General features: G+C 38.7%; 1 protein-coding gene across 1 annotated transcript in view; it reads left to right on the top strand.

Moving 5' to 3' along the window:
• Positions 1-18,254, top strand: part of fat4 (FAT atypical cadherin 4) — a 363,920-nt gene that overhangs the window by 268,300 nt on the left and 77,366 nt on the right. Inside the window, exon 8 of the mRNA XM_059965100.1 lies at positions 12,002-12,182. Within this exon, the coding sequence (XP_059821083.1) occupies positions 12,002-12,182 (181 nt within the window). The remainder of the gene's footprint in view (positions 1-12,001; positions 12,183-18,254) is intronic.

An 18,254-nucleotide genomic window follows, 5' to 3' on the forward strand; every position in this document is an offset into this window, starting at 1 on the left:
CAGTTTGCCATCCTTACTGCTCCCTCTCCCTAGTTATTCTTACGAGGACAAAGATTTCCCTAGTCTCTCATGCTCTGGTCATGAAGATGCAGCAGTTTCTCCTCTATCGTCACTAGAGGATGTTCCCTATCAATAGGGTTGTCCAAGAATTGTCAGTATCACCAGGCATCATTTTTACTCTGAAAGCAAATGCATTTAACATACTCAAAAAAGTGAGCTTGCATAAAAGTCTACATAATGATTTATGCTATAGAAATAAGAAACCAAATCACAGAAATTGGACCTTCTTGCCTTCGTCTCAGGAACCAATATCCTGAAGTTCTAGAACCCATTGCATTTATTTTGTATGACTCATCACATCTCACTTATCTCTGATGAGCAATGTATTCACATGCTCATATTTTACAAAGTTGTCATCTCAAAGACATATGAAACTGTTAAGGAGCTTTTTAAAATGAATAAAGAGATCTTTCTTTCCAAGAAAAGATTCCTGATAAGAAATTTTTACGCTTGCCAAAAATATGTTGCATCCTATTTTTTTCAGGACTTGCCTAAGTCAACTTTATTGTCATGTACAGTGAGGTACAAGTGCAATGAAAATCCCTGCTAGCGGCATCATTGCAGGCACATAGATACACATACACAAAATGCAAATTATACATAAATTATACAAGTCAGTAAAAAGAGAAAAAAAATATTGTGATATTATCAAGATATTGATAATAGCACACAATTACACACGACTGCAAAATAGGACATAATCAAAGACAAGTTCATGTCAACTTGCATGAAAAGATATAAATGGAGAGAAGTTGCAGCTGTACACATTGTGCAAACCTAACTAAGTTAATCATATATTGTAACAAGTGGAGATATTTTGTTAGAATTGAGCTGAAGTATCTAGAACTACTGTAAATTCCATGAAGCATAAAAGTAGAATTAAGACATTCAGCCCTTATATTCTTCACATATTTCTCAAATACTCATTTTTTCAAGATTGCATAAGCATCTTTGTATGCTTGTTAGGATATTCTCTCAGCACAATGAAGTCCAGAGATATCAATGGCACTACGCAGCGATTACTGAAGTGCTGTTTTTCTCCAAGTTATTCTTTGACATGCTCAATGAAGAGCATTGGATGCTAGACTTCATAAATAGCAACTTCAACTTAGTATTGCAAAGATAACTAGCCCAATTGGACAACTCTAGTGGCAAGCTGAGCTACAAGGTCTTTTTGTCTGCTGAAGTTATGTTGCCATGGTACTGAAGTAAGGGGTAAAGAATAGCTAACCATTATATCAGAATTCAGAAGAGCATGAAAACAGCTATTGTCTATTATCATGCCAACATGTAAAATTGCCCATTTTAAATTCTGTTTATAATCTGAGGGAGAAATAGCAGACTTATTTCCAAACACATCTGTTATAAATATTATTCAATGTTAATTGGAACCATGCACCAATGGTTTTAACTCAACTTTTAAGTAGTCCCCATAATTTAGCACATTAGAAAAAAACTGCTAATCTGAACAATGTGTGTTTAAATTCTTTATGCTGAAATCACTAATGCTGTGTGAAATGCAAGCTTTTTAAGGGATGCATACACTTCAGCACGTTGACAATTCTCATGTCAGAGAAATGCTAGTCAGCAAGATTTGCTTTTGAAAATTTGTGGCATTATCTCCCAGGGAGATTGGTTTGCTCTGGAATTTCCAAAGTTGTTCCAATACAGTATTTGTACTGCCAACACTTTGTGTGTTTGTGTGTGTGTGTGTATTTTAGGCTCACCATTCAATGCTCATCTTACTTGTTCTATTAAATATGGAATCTCCTAAAATGCTTACGTCAGAGCATTATGAAGAGCTTCAGTACTTAAGTGTAGTGTTTTTATATACGTATATATTCAGTACTAGGCATGAGGTTAGCTACACATTGTTATCGTTGTGGTGGATTTACTCATTGCCAAATTTAATTTTGAGATTCTTGTTGGCCAACAGGTCCAGTTACATATGACCCTGTAAAGCCTGTCCCTCTGTGTATGTGCATTCATAACTATCGCGCATGTAATTGAGTCTGATGACAGCCATAATCACTCTCTAACATATAGAAGATCTGATGATATGTTGGATAAATGCGTGTATTGAAATCTCAGTGGAATTTCTGTTGATTCTAATTTCAGAAATTCTTAAATTAAAAGTTATTGTGACACAATTGGCTCAGTACAGGGAATAGCCAATTATGCCATAATTTATTTAATGAACAGAATCCTGTACCATGACACCATCATATTAGAATCAGCAATGGACAAATTATAAGGCATTGCTAGCATAGGAAGCACACAATCTAAATTAAATAAATTGGAAATTGCCAGTACTTCTTTTTGTCATGCTAGAAGCTTTCAGATCCAATAGGTGGTGTGTATTTTTAAAAAAATGCACCCTGTCTTCTCCAGATAAATTTGTATTCCATAGCCTGGGGATATACAGTACCATGCAAAGCTCTTAGCAATATATATATATATATATATATATATATAGCTAGATTGCCTAATATTTTTGCACAGTACTGTATTTGTCAACATGGAGCAGTGAGCAACTTTGTAAATCTGGTGGGAGCAAAGCATGTTGGGAATGGCAAGAGTGGAGCACCATGGGAGGGGTGGCAGAGGAGAAGTGCCAGGGGCAGGTGGTTACGCAGGTGCAGACACACCAAGCCCTGAGATAATGAAGCGAGTTCATTTGATTCCAAACAGTTGGTTTATTGATGTCTCTCTGGAGCTTCCTTCTCCCTCCCCTCTCCATTTCCCTTTTCCCCAACCATGATTCTCCTTTTCCTGCCCCCTTCCTACAATCAGTCCCCAATAGACACCTGTATCAGAATCAGGTTTATCATCACTCGTGCATGTCATGAAAATTGTTTTTTTTTGCAGCAGCAGTACAGTGCAATACATATAACTACTACCATACCATAGCTATATATAGTGCGAATAAAGAGTATTCACTCCCCCTTGAAAGTTTTCATGTTTTAATGTTTTACATTGAATCACAGTAGATTTAATTTGGCATTTTTTTACACAGATTCTCAGAAAAACCCTTCTTAGTGTCAAAGTGAAAACCGATCTCTGCAAAGTGATCTAAATTAATTACAAATTGAAAACAAAATGATTGATTGCATAAGTATTCACTCTCTTTGATATGACACACCAAATCATCGCTCATGCAGCCAATTGGTTTTACAAGTCACATAATTTGATAAATGGAGATCACCGTCTGCAGTCAGGGTGTTTCAAATGATTGCATACACTTATATCTTGAAGGTCCAACTGCTGGTGAGTCAGTATCCTGGCAAAAACTGGCATGAAGACAAAAGAACACTCCAAGCAACTTCGTGAAAAGGTTATTGAAAAGCACAAGTCAGGAGATGGATACAAAAAAAAAAATCCCTTAGAGTACAGTTAAGTCAGTCATCAAGAAATGGAAAGAATGTGGCACAGCTGTAAATCTGCCTAAAGCAAGCCATCCTCAAAAACTGAATGACCGTGCAAGAAGGGTACTGGTGAGGGAGGCCACCATGAGATCTATGACAACTCTGGAGGTGTTACAAGCTTCAGTGGCTGATGGGAGAGACTGTGCATACAACAACTGTTGCCCGGGTGCTTCACCACTCATAGCTTTATGGGAGAATGGCAGAGAGAGCCACTGTTCAAAAAAAACTGACATGAAATCTCGACCAGAAGGTATGTAGGTGATTCTGAAGTCAGCTGGAAGAAGGTTCTATGGTCTGATGAAACCAAAATTGAGCTTTTTGGTCTTCAGATTAAACGCAAAGCCAAACACTACACATCATTAAAAACACAGCATCCCTACTGTGAAGCATGGAGGTGGCTACATCATGCTGTGAAGATGCTTCCCTACAGCAGGCCCTGGAAGGCTTGTAAAGGTAGAGGGTAAAGTGAATGCAGAAAAATACAGGGAAATCCTGGAAGAAAACTTGATGCAGTCTGCAAGAGAACTGTGTCTTGGGAGAAGATTTGATTTCCAGCAAGACAATAACCCCCAAGCATAAAGCCAAGGCTACTGGAATGGTTTAAGAACAACAAAGTTAATGTCCTGGAATGGCCAAGTCAGAGTCTAGATCTCAATTCAATTGAGAATTTGTGGCTGGACTTGAAAAGAGCTGTTCATACACAACTCCCATGCAATCTGACAGAGTTCGAGCAATTTTGTAAGAGAGAATGGAGAAAAATGCAGTGTCCAGATGTGCAAAGCTGATAGAGATCTAGTCACATAGACTCAAGGTTGCAATTGCTGTCAAAGGTGCATCTACTAAATACTGATTTGAAGGGTGTGAATATTCATGCAATCAATTATTTTGTGTTTTCGATTTGTAAATAATTTAGATCACATTGTGTAGTTTTCACTTTGACACAAAAGAGTCTTTTTCTGTTTAAAAAAAACAAATTAAATCCACTGTGATTCAATGTTGCAAAACAATAAAACATAAAAATTTCCAAGGGGGTGAATACTTTTTATAGGCACTGTATATGTACCTAAGACTTTTCCACGATACTCTATTTTGCAGAATTGACAATGGCAACTCTACTGAACATAGCATCTTGGCTTCTGCCCCCTCCATTCCCAGAGCTGATGAAGAGTCTTGGCTTGAAACGTTGACCATTTATTCCACTCCAAAGATGCTGCTTTTGCTGAGTTCCTCCAGTATTGTGTGTTTGTTGCACAAGATTCCCAGCACTGGCAAAATCTCCTGTATTTACTATTGAACAATATATGGAGTTGCTTAGAATTGCCCTCATTCGATATCCATTCTTGGCTCTTAACTGATGCATACTTCATTACCTTTTACCAACTCTTCTTAAAGTTGCTGAGTTAGCACTGCGGAATCAGTGCTTCATTATCTGAAGAACAATAATTGGAAGTAAAACTACAATCCTCAGGCAAAAAACACAATGTTGAATTTATAATGGATGCAAACTATTCTCAACACACTACTGAAATAATTGCCTACAGCCAAGACCAGCAACCCCACAACCATCATACTTGTTATAACTATGGTTAGTGGCCAATGCCAAGTTAGGTTGAGGGGAAGATAGTGTTGAGAAACCAGGAAGTCTGCAGAAGGAATTGGACAGATTAAAAGAATGGGCAAAGAAGTGGCGGATGTAATATAGTGTAGGGAAATGTGTGGCCATGCACTTTGGTAGAGGAGACATCAGAGATGCAAAAGGAATTAGGAGTCCTCATGCTGGATTCTCTGAAGGTTAACTTGTAGGTTGAGTTGGTACTAAGGAAGGCAAATGCAATTTTGGCATCCATTGTGAGAGGACAAAAATATAACAGCAAAGGTGCAATGCTGAGGCTTTATAAAGCTTTGGTCAGACCACACTCAGAGTATTGTGAGCAGTTTTAGGTCCCTTATCAAAGAAAAGATGTGCTGGTATAGCAGAGGGTTCAAAGGCAGTTCACAGGAATGATTCCAGGAATGAAAGGGTTAACATATAAGGAGCATTTGATGACTCTGGACCTGTACTCACTGGAGTTTAGAAGAATGACGGCTGAATCTTACTGAAACCTATTGAATATTGAAAGGCTTAGATAAAGTGGATGTGGAGAGGTTATTTCCTATAGTGGGGTAGTCCTAGATCAAAGGGCACAGCCTTAGAATTAAGGGATGTCCATTTAGAACAGAGACAAAGAGGAATTTCTTTAGCCAGAATGTGGTGAATCTGTGGAATTTATTACCACAGACAACTGTGGAGGCCAAGTCACTGATTATATTTAAAACAGAGGTTGATGTGTTCTTGATTAGTAAGGGTAGCAAAAGTTACGGGGAGTAGGCAGAAGAAAAAGGCTCAGTGGGATAATAAATCAGCCATGATGGAATGGCAGAGCAGACTTAATAGGCCGAATGGCCTAATTCTGCTCTTATATCCTCTGGTCTTATAAAGCACTCTCTGTCATCCTGTGAGTTTAAAAATATCAGAATTTGGCAGAGGTAAAAACAAATGATCACTCTACTAGAACTGCATCTGTTAATTTGCAGGGATGGTCTTCTCAACATTAACAGCACGATGGAACTGAGTACAATGCGCAAAGGCCAAGGTGTCTGTCGCACCAGTGCATATTTCAAGAAAGGCTGCTTATTGACAGGCAAAATAGACAACAATTTTCATTAGCACTGAAGCCACAAGTATTTTCTTGATACTTACCCACATTGTGAACCGTTTCACTCTATTTCCCCCCTGTATAATGTTCTCCTGTGTACAGTTAATAAGGATTGAAACAACCTTTGGAAAATGCTTGGTTATAACTGCCCCAATGTGAATTAGTACCCTACTCAAAATTCACATGAGTGTGATCCTACAGAACAGTAATCTTACCATGGCCATCATTACCTGAAGGCAACTCAGTAATTAGACCTAAAATCTGACTAATTAGTATTCCCTCTGGGACACTGGATAATGTCACCTCTAGAATTTTATATAGTAACTGTAATTCTGTACCCTCTGGGACACCTAAGATTTTTCCATGCACGTCAAACCATCCACCCCAGCTGCAATGGTTCTGGAGCAAGATCAACCATAGCCCCAGTCATGATGAATTCCATTGCAACAAAATACATTGTTCCCTTCATCTGGGTTTCACTTCTCTTTACTTACAACTCCCTGGTATCCCAGGGTTCTACACTGACCTGCATTTCTGCCCCATATATATTCTTGAAGGGGAAACATTTTAATTGTCCCTGAAGTATTCCTAAAGTTAAAATCTATTCCATCACTTCCTTCTCCCAGGTCCTAACCATTTACCAAAGTACCCATGTCTCAGTATGTGTAGGGCCACTGGGATCAAACAGTCCCAACATCTTTCTAGACTAATTGGTACTATGAAGCACTAATGTTTGAACCAGATATTTGAGGGTTCTGATTCTAAACAATCTCGATCTAACAGTAATCAATACACCCCTTGGACACCATCCATAGATGGACGCAAAAGCACTGGGGTGTTCTCCTCTCCTCTGGTAACATTTGCTTAACTCGTTCATTGGGTCCCCTCTATTGCTGCCCATAATAGTTACTACCACATTTTTAACTCCTCATTTGCTTCCCCAGCATATTGCTGTGTTTCTGACAAAGCAGAGTGTATGTTCTCTTTGCAAGGACATTATAATCAAGCACTTTTAATCCTCGGCTTCACCTTGACCTTGTCTTGCTCTCTGATGACTAATTGCCTGAAACAACTCCCTAGGATCATCCATGGGCATATACATCCCAATATCCTAAGCAATACCCCTCAAATGCTATACCCCAAATGGGGTAGTGTATGTTGTATTCTGGTTTTGATTTCCTGCCCTGGCTCCTCCCTCTCTGATAGTAACTGGGTGGAGCGGGGAGAATGCATTAACCCTGCCAACAGCACCACTGGTTCCTTTTAGTTGTAGGTTGGCAGGGGATTCTCAGGAGGAGCCCCCTCACCATAACAGTATTTAGTCGCCTTACCTGCTAAATCACTCCAATCTGTATATCCATATTCACCTGCCTCTCCTCTTTCAGATCCAAAAGCAGATACTATTCCACTGTGCAAAAATTCTGCAATTTTGTATCTGCTGTAAACACTTCTTATGATCTCCAGTGTCGTGTTTCTTTTCATGTACTGATTTCTGTATCACAATCATAGCCATTTTTAAATCATTGCACTATTTTTTTTCAACCCCTCCACTTGGTTCTCAGCTACTTGGGCTTCTTCTTCTTGTTTATCCTTTAATCCAGCTTTTCACACTAACTTAAAACTGGTATATATATATCAAATGCATACCCCTCTGCCCTTGTAAGTAGGTAAGTTTCTCTTTAGGGTTTTCTACCTCCTTCTGTACACTTTTGTTTTCCTCTTCTAATCTGTTCTGCTCTGCTTTAGCTTTCTGCCGGCATTCTATAATTTCCTTTTCTGATCTTTCTCACTCTGTTTTAGCTTTCTTCCAACATTCTATCAAATCCTCAATTAAACAGCCAACTGCTGCCAGTTTCTATAATCATTTAAATTCCTTGTCTGGCAATTTTCTTTGAGCAATCTTCCAAAGAGCTTCAACAGTGGTTTTCTCTTCACCGCCAGTGTGACTAAATTACTCCTCATATTGCGGCCATTTCCCTAGTATATATTTCTGTAGGATTCCCCTCCAAACAAAACAATCCAAGTCCTCCAGACTTACAGACTTCCCCAATTCTTCATTTTGAGTTAGTACTGTTAACTACCAAGCTCCTCACAGGCATGGTCCAACCCAAGTCTCCTGCTAAGGTAACAGATAGATTCATCCTCAAGCCCACAACAGGTACACCAATTGTTACAAGTATTGACTCTCAGTAATAATGATCAGTTAGGCACATAGATAATCTGACAAGTACCTTTATTTACTGATAAGTACCTTTATTAGTTCAATGAACTGGTACATGAATTTCAAGGATTTCAAAATATTTGTGCATACTCACTCGGTTTTCCTGACCCTTCATGAACAGGTAAAGAAGAGTAACACTTAGGAAAAGGATTCTACACTGGCCAGGCATTCTTCTTAATCCCAATATAATCTCCATATTTCTAATGTGGAGTCATTTACTTCTGTGATTGTTGGGTTCCATGGAGTTGCCACTGCCTGTTCTCCCAAAATCCTCCATTTTATTTTTTTCTTATCAGATCAATGTATGATGTTTCAATTTAATTGGCTCAAGGTCATCTGACTGACCTCAGCTTCTCATTTGATGTAGCCCAAGGCTATTGCTTTATGTCCCTTTCCTCTCTCCTTGTGCCTCAGATGATTTATTTTGTTCCGTCCAACTCAGACTGGTTCAAATCAGACTAGTCAGGTCAGCCAGTTCCTTCTGGAAGGCTAACACTTTACATAATTAAACATCTTCTTATTTGAGAATGATCTCAGGTTTAGCTGATCATAAGCAGAAACCCCTTGTGTCCATGTTCAATTGCTCTGAAGCAATAATCAGTTCACCAAACGGTTCACAAAATGGTGACAGCAAGGATAGTTTCATAAAATGGCTACCTCCATTCCTGCAACCACATAGGGGTTTCCACTGCCCTTGCCTCATTCATGTTCACTGATTTGTAGATTGTAATTCTTTCTGGTCAACAATGGGAAACTGACTGGTTTGAGTATCGTGGTGCATGTAGGCTCTCTAATTATACTCTGTGTTGAACCCAGTATTGGCTAGGGCAAACTGGCATTCCAGCTATATGTCCATAACACTTGTGGAACATCTGCCCAATGAAAACATAGAGATTACATAATCAGGCTAGCTTCATGTAATCTTACATTGAATAATCTGACAACAGTCTAAATTCCATCGTGAACAACAGTCTCTTAGATTGAATGTAAGCAGGAGTTGCCTGAAAAGACATTAGAGAAGTCACCTTCAAGAAAAGAGAAAATAACAGTAGATTTTGTACCTATACAGTACAGTGGTAGAATTAGTGGTAAATATCAAGATATTGGACATTTTCTTTGGTGATATTTACCTGAAAACTAACTTCTCAGGATTTGGAGAGTTCTGTTTGGAAGCACTTTATATCAATCTCTGTTCAGACATCAATAAATTTGAATGTAAGAGCAATCAGAATGAAGTTTGGTAGGCATTCACAATACAGTGAGAAGTCCATGTTTGGAATGGAAGTGTAGCTTTGAACAAGGGGGTGGTTGTTCCCACAGCCTAAGCTGCAATAGCACTTTTGGCACAATGCCCAGAATATCTGTGCTCAGTATGTTTAAGGCTATCACCAGATGCAATGTAAAAAGTGTCCATTTCCTTGGGTATATATACTCTTGTAATAACCCATAAACTAAATCAAGGACAGACTTGCTCACTTTGCGAACTTCTGGAAGAAGTATGGGCTGTGTTGAGTGTGTACATTCAGTAAGTTAATTTCAAGTCCAGATCTTCCAATTGGCACGAGTGTTTGAGTATGTTTTAGGATACATTTATTGCCAGGTTGATTTTTCCAGCTGCTATTAATGGTCAGTGGCAGCTTTAGCCACAAGTGCCATTACAATCTAAATAAATCAGTCATCATATGAAGGTAAATTTGCTCAGCATCAATTTTCAAGCACAGACTTTGGGAGTTAATATCTGTGTAGACCTTTAATTTTCAATGTACTAAGTGTGCTAACTGCAAAGTAAATCACCGGTTACTTGTAACAGCCAATTAGTAGTCATGGAATGATAGCTGTTGTCACACAATCTCCTTAATATTAACTTTATTTTTGAAATGGCTGCCACAGAATGCTGTAAGCCATCAACGCATCAGGTGGGGGAGTGGGTTGCGGTGAAACAGAGTTGATGTTTGTGCTTTCATCCTATCATATTTGACAGGACTTTCAAGCATGTCTTTTATATTTCATAACTCTGTTTTCACTCACTCTTCTTACCATCTGTACATTAGTCTTCATATTCAACAGATCACCTTCCATAATGATTGCCGCCTCCAGTCGGATCCCAGAACTAACCCATATCTTCATCTTTCTTTCACTTTCAGCATTCTGAGTGGGTCATTCTCTCCATAACTCCCTGGTCTACTCTTCTGTCTCTACCAATCACTCCTCTTCCTATAACATCTACCTATGCAATCATGGTAATTGCAACAACTACCTTGTTATATTTTTCCATCCCATAACCCAGAGATTCAACAGTTCTTTGAGATGAAGTAACAATTCCCTTGCACTTCTTCCAATTTTGTGTAGAGAATTTAGAGCTCACCATCTGTGCTTCTCTATATTGATGAAAGTAAATGCAGAGTGGCCAGACATTTTGCAGAGCACCTCTGTTTAGTACTTAAGGAAATCCTAAGTTACTAGTCACCTATCTTTTTTTGGATTAGGGTTAGCCCTCGTAGTTTTCAGCCTTCTATGTTGCCAGAACAATGTCCACAATATGTTAAGGGCATAGTGCTGTATCATCCACTTAAGTATGTAGAAATTTTTGGGACTCAGTGTTAAATTTAACTGTTTCTGGTTACCACTTGATTTTTCCCCTCTCTCCCTATAAACATTCTGGTTTGTTTCTAGTTAACTTTCTTTCTTCAATTGGTCTGTGCCTTATAACAAGCGCTCCCTTTGTTGACTCCACCTGTCTCCTTTCTGCAACTTAAAACATGTGGATTCTCATTTTTTTCAGATCCAAAAAAGGGTCCTTGATTTTATTTGCTCCAGGTTATAAAACTGTATTTGTCAAGCAGCACTAGAAATGGTTTTTATTGAGGTAGATGTTTTGTGTCTTTTTTCTGCATTTGATATTTGTGACAGTGGAAAAATTGTATTCACAAATATTAACACAGATAGGCTATAATTTAATGTTACAAATGCAAACATCTTCAAATAAAATTCCAGAAGCTTCCTGGATTGTTGTGGTGTTGCATATTTAATGTAGAAACTGTTGGAAAGCACTAAAAATAATTTAGTGTGTCTGGATAATTATTTAATATGAGCAATTATAATGAAGCCAAAGATGCATATTAATATAGATCCAGTAAACAGAATAAGATTTCCATTGAATCATTGTGGAATAAAATACAAATGTCAGTAATTTTTTTAAAAAATTGAATTTTATTGATTTCTATATGTATTCTCTAAAGCAAAAGTAGTGGGCAATTCAATGTTTGGAAATACATGGGAAGCAAGCACAATTTCAATTACTTACATAGACATGGTCTGATAACTTAAATACATTATCCAACTGAAGAGGAAGACACACTTAATAGCAACTCAGTACAGTTTTGTTTTGAGGAAGTGCATTGTCTTTTTTTTGTCTACTTTCCTCAGATTATTACATTACATGTTAAATTGCCATTATACATTTCAGAAATGGACTTATACTTTGCTTTGAGAGGAATTGGTCTGTAACACAGGAAAAGTGAAAATAACACGTCTATGTAATTGTTCAAGTTTATATATCCTTTGTTTCTGTACTCAGTCTTTATACTCACTCCATGCAGGGTCTCCAACGCTTACTGGCACAGGCACCATCACATTGATCGTAGATGACATCAATGACAATGTCCCAGTATTTGCTTTCAAAACCTACCATGCTGTCACGCCTGAGAACGCTCCAACTGGGACTGATGTTTTGCTTGTCAATGCTACTGATGCTGATGAAGGTGTGAATGCAGTGGTCAGGTAAGGACATTGTGAAGCAGTTTTATTATCTGCAGCTACACAGTACAAAAATAATTCTATTTCATTGATGTACTCTGACCTCAAATATACTTATTAGCCTTGAAATTAGATCACATTAGCTAATCAGGCAGAAGATCCCCCTTAACTTCCAGTAAGACAGGTGACCTGCTTACTATCTACATTGTAAGGATGCTACCTGCCATGTTGGACCAGAACACATTCCTGGGTGTGGTTGTGTTCTGTGGTTATTTAGGAACACTTGGACAGTTCTGACATAATCTTTGTATCATGTGATATGAGTGAATTCCTTCAGATGACCAAAAAATTGCCCATTAGGTTCCCTAATCTATTCATAATTTATCTAACCATGGGTAATGATAATGTTCGATAGTGTCATCATATATTTTTCATGACCCACTCAACTAAGGTTGCTCTATTTCTATGGAATGCAAATCCTTTCAATTAAATGTATGCTTCATGCTGTCAAACTCCAAAACATACCAGTTTTCCAAAGAAGAAGTTAGTTTGGTGGTTGTTGTAAAAGTAAGTGTGTTTGATCATCCACGCAACATGGTTGGCATCCAAAACAAATCAGTGAATCTTTTGCTGATCAACAAGTTGTTGTGAGATTTTTGTGTATTTCATTATTTCTTCTTTAGTAAAATGTATAAGGGTCTAGCGTGGGCTCCATCTTTCTGAATCAAAACAAATTGTAATATTCTTTGCTCTGTTGTGCAAATGCATTGTAAGAGGCAGTATTTACCGGCAATACTGGACTAGCCTGTAGATGGCAATACATTAATGGCCTGTTTTGATCAAGAAACAATCCATTGTAATGCAGGTGCTCTGCTGTTAAAATTCTGTTGTTGTATTCTGTTAATGCAATATACTTCCAAGTCACCAAAGGAATTCAGGAAATCCTAAAGTTGGATATCCAATCCAAGTACGTCTAAGCCTCTCTTTTATCCAGTTGACGACCTAAGATTTCATTCATGTGCATTTAAATAAAACATGCTTAAGAGTATATGAACCTTGTTTGCTCTGTTACAAACAAGAGAGAATGCTGGAATTCCAAGCAACACATACAAAATGTTGAAGGAGCTCAGCAGGCCAGGCAGCATCTATGGAAAAAAGTACAGTTGGTTTCAGGCCGATTTCTGCCAAAGGGTCTCGGCCCGAAACGTCAACTGTACTTTTTCCAAAGATGCTGCCAGGTCTGCTGAGTTCCTTCAGCATTTTGTGTGTGTGTGTAACTCTGTTACATATGGGTAAGTCACTTACATTTTTCTAATTCTAGTGGTTTTGAGGTGCAAGAGATTACCGATTAGGCTTAATGAGGAACAGTTGGCCTCATATTCTCCATGTGAGATAAGTTTCCTTTGAGTGTTCTGGTTTCCTTCCACATCCCAATGACATGCAGGCTGGTAGTTACTTGACCTCTGAAAACTTTCCCTAGTGTGCAAACTAGTGGTCGGAACTGGGGATGTTGATGGGACTGTGGGGATAATCAAATTAAATTGATGTGAATAGATAGTTGTAGTTGGTACAGACTTGGTTGGTCAAATGTTTTGTTTCTGTGTTGTGGGGGCCTAAAAATCTGTGCCTCTGTGAGTATTCTTCTGTGATGTTAACATTGAGATATCTTATATTCCTATATGAAAATATATTAAACTAAATGTACAGGTAGAGAATTGTCTCTTGTAAAGGGAGGCCACTAATCTTGTTTGAAGACAGATACAGATATAGTTACATTAAGCTTGTCACACCAGAAACATTTTCTGAACACGCTCTCTGTGTACCATTAAAATAGTGGGTTATGAGGCAGGCGATTAAATGCTTGAGCACACTTGAATGCCAGGGATATTGCATCAGCTTAGTTTTAACATTTATTGTTCATGAAATTTTGATGCTAATGGCAACTGCTTTAGTATAACGCAAATACAAGGAAATCTGCAGATGCTGGAAATTCAAGCAACACACACAAAATGCTGGTGGAACACAGCAGGCCAGGCAGCATCTATAGGAAGAAGTACAATCGACATTTTGGGCCGAGACCCTTTGTCAAGACTAACTGAAAGAAAAGATAGTAAGAGATTTGAAAGTAGGAGGGGGGAGGGGGAAATCTGAAATGATAGGAGAAGACAGGAGGGGGAGGGGTGAAGCTAAGAGCTGGAAAGGTGATTGGAAAGGGATCCACAGCTGGAGAATGGAAAGGATCTTGGGATGGGAGGCCTAGGGAGAAAGAAAGGGGGAGGGGAGCACCAGAGGGAGATGGAGAACAGGCAAGGAGTGATTGTGAGAGGGGCAGAGAGAGAGAGAGAAAAAGAGGGGGGGACAAATAAATAAATAAGGGATGGGGTAAGAAGGGGAGGAGGGGCATTAATGGAAGTTAGAGAATCAATGGTCATGCTATCAGGTTGGAGGCTACATAGACAGAATATAATGTGTTGTTTCTCCAACCTGAGTGTTGGAGGAGTGGTGGGGTGGTAGGTGAGGACAAGGGGAACCCTATCCCAAGAGGGGTGGCGGGAGGATGGGGTGAGAGCAGATGTGCATGAAATAGAAGAGAAAACTGTCATTGGCCTAAGTATACAATTTAAGCAAAACCTATCTGAGTTTATGTCCCAAAACCAACCCCAAGAATTGTGAACTAATCAAGCAGTGGTAGTGAAGCAGACCTCAGAAGTGCCGAGAAGACCTACAACATTTGTGTCCTACATGATCCAAAGGCAATTTATGAGCAATTAGATTTTATGAAAGTGGCCTCCAAGCACATAGTGCATCCCTTTGGGCCAATGCACATAGCAGAGCTCTTCCATATCTCTGTAGTATCTAATGCAGAAAGATCCAGCAGAAAAATCATGGAAAAAGGCAGCAGTGAATTTATGAGTAACTAACAATATAACAAAAAGTTGCAGATGCTCAAAATTTAAAACAAATAACAGAAACTGTTGGAAATCACAGAATTTGTGCAATTGGCAGTATTTTCTCAATTTGAAATATTGGTAATTTTTCTTTGGTAGCAAATTCCGTACAAAATGAATAAATATATGGCTCTATTCAATCCATTTCCTTTATAAAAGCCAGGATTATTCCAACTTTTTCAGTTAGTATTTTTTATTTTAATAAAGGGATGATTGTACCCAGGTCCCAGACAAACTCTCATAACTTACATGTACAAAAAGTGTGACAAAGTAATCTGCCAACTGTCATACAGATCTTCTGCTCTCAACTCGAATATCTTATTACCTTTAGAAATTCATAGCTGTATTCACGTTATTCATAACACATCAGTTACACATCCATATTGTTTACATAATTTTAATCAGTAAACTTCCAGAAGTTAATTTTGTATTTTTCTACTTCTGTTATAATCTTGATATAATTCCTTCAGAGTAGATCTTTTGTGCCCAAGCTCTTTTGGAACTATAGTGGATTGAATGATTGGTATATTAATTATCCCATGTGCCTGCATTAAATAGGCATTTTACTCTTTCAATAAAACCAAAAATTCTCAGCAACAAATGTCATCTCTAGGAACAGCGAACTGGAGTAATGTTTTAAGTTGATGGTTTTCTTCTGAACATAGGTGCTGCTCCTTAAGTATTGATTGAATTGAATTGACTTTATTACTTACATCCTACTATACATGAGTAAAAATCTTTACGTTACGTCTCCATCTAAATGTGTAATTTATAATAAATAGTATGTACAACAAGACAGTCAATGTAACATTGAAATACAGTTGCATCAGCATGAATTATTCAGTCTGATGGCCTGATGGAAGAAGCTGTCCCGGAGCCAGTTAGTCCTGGCCTTTATGCTGTGGTACCATTTCCCAGATGGTAGCAGCTGGAACAATTTGAGGTTGGGGTGACTTGGATCCCCAATGATCCTTTGGGCCCTTTTTACATACCTGTCTTTGTAAATGTCCTGAATAGTGGGAAGTTCACATCTACAAATGTGCTGGGCTGTCCGCACCACTCTGCAGAGTTCTGCGATTGAGGGAGGTACAGTTCCCATACCGGGCAGTGACGTTGCCAGTCAGGATGCTCTCAATTGTGTTCCTATAGAAAGGAAGCCCATACCAAACTTCTTCAACCATCTGAGGTGATAGGGGCATTGTTGTGCCTTTTTCACCGCACAGCCGGTATGTACAGACCACGTGAGATCCTCGGTGAACTTTATGCCGAGGAACTTACAGCTATTCACCCTCTCAACCCCAGATCCATTGATGTCAATATGTTGCAGCTTCCAACATATCTTACCAGATCAGGTGTTGTGTGAGCTGGCCATTCATTGCTGAAGAAAGGAGCGCATTCAAAATGGACCCAAGGAATGTTTTAGATTTTATTTTTTATGAGCCCAGTAATACAAATAATATAAATAAATCAGGACCTTCCTTCTGCATATTCACTGGAGCTCTGCACAGGATTTTTCTCCACCAAAGGACTAGTAAGATGAAGATAAGCTGTAGCAAGGTGCCAATTCGCCATCCATAAATTGCCATCCACCAAGCCCCATTGCAATATCTTTGTTTAGGCCTGAAGTTGAGCCATCATGAAAGTTTGTCTCTAGAAAAATAATTTATGCATTGTTATTCATTAATATTTCACATGAGACCCTATCAACTCAATAACTTGCCAATCTGCTTAATGTTTAAGTCTTCCCAATTGAAACTGAACAAGAACTTCTGAAAAGATGCTTGTCAAATTATGTGGATAGGGAAAAAAAGTCTGCACTTATTAAAAATTTGGACTGTAACATAAAGTTCTGGAATAACTAGCTCTTAAATAGTCATTTTTATCAGATACAAAGGAACTTAGCATGCAATTCCATCAGTTTCTGTTTTCATTACTAATATTATTAATTATATGCAGGATGAGCTGGATGGATGGTGAATTATATGCAGAAAGCTACTACAGTGGTTTTTTTTGGAATTGTACAAGAGTTTTTAGTTGTGGTTAAGAAAAGGAGTAGAAGTCAGATCTCAAGTAGATTATTAAAAGTTTAAAGATATGTGCTAGAATTCTCTTCTGTAATCTTCCTGAAAGCAAAATGGAGAAATATAATGGAACACAGTGAATAGTCCTTTTTCTGGGACCCTTCTGCCATTTTAAGTGTCTAGTGAGCTCTTGTACTGCAACAGTATTTCTCTGTCAGCAGCATTAGACTTGAGAGTGCCACTGGCAGCTTGCTGTGCATTCAGGACCATCTGCCTCTGTCTGTTGCCTGAATGTTGTCAGCAGAAAGGTAACCTCTGCAGGACTACTGTTTAGTTTGAAGCTGAAAACATTCTAAGGGTAACCCAGTATTAGCACACTTGACTCCAAGTTGGTGAGTTATGCACTGAAGGTACAAAATCTAGATTGACATTCTAGTGCAGTATTGAAGGACTGTTCCACTATCAGAAGATCGGTGTCCAGGGGCAAGATGTTAAACTGAGGTTCTATCTGCCATCACAGTTAGATATAAAGGATGCTATAACAATACTTTGATGAAGAGCATGTGATTTATTTCCTTTGTCTTGTTCTATATTTATCCCTGAAGCAATGCCACTAAAGTTACCTTGATCATTATTTGCAGGAGCTTCCAAAGCTTTTATTTGCTGGAGGCCTCAGGTTGTGCAGCCTGCATGTGTCACTGCACCGTGACCTGGGTCCTAAAGCGAGGCACTACTCAGTGCTTGGACAGTTTAAACACCAGTCCAGATAGACTGGAAAGCCCCAGTGCGGAGACGAGGGTCAGGCTGATTTCACACGCTCCCCCGCGATATCATTCCTCTCTCCTGCGGTTGTCAGCTCTGTGAGTTTCGTGGCATTATTGCCCTGCTAATACAATAAACTGAGATCAAGGTTTGGGCCTACCATTCTGGCTGCTCTGGGGAGCGGATCTAAGGATTCAATCTGTCGTTTGCTTGATGGGCTTCCCCCCTCTTTCTCTGCACTGGTTATTTACGGTCTTTCTGCTTTTTTGAATTGGGTTCTTCAGGTTTCTTGCTTTGAGGCTGCCTGCAAACAAACAAATCTCAAGGTGTATAATTTATTATCTTTGATAATAAATGAACTTTGA

Source organism: Hypanus sabinus, chromosome 3, assembly GCF_030144855.1.
Source record: "Hypanus sabinus isolate sHypSab1 chromosome 3, sHypSab1.hap1, whole genome shotgun sequence".
Lineage (NCBI taxonomy): Eukaryota > Metazoa > Chordata > Chondrichthyes > Myliobatiformes > Dasyatidae > Hypanus > Hypanus sabinus.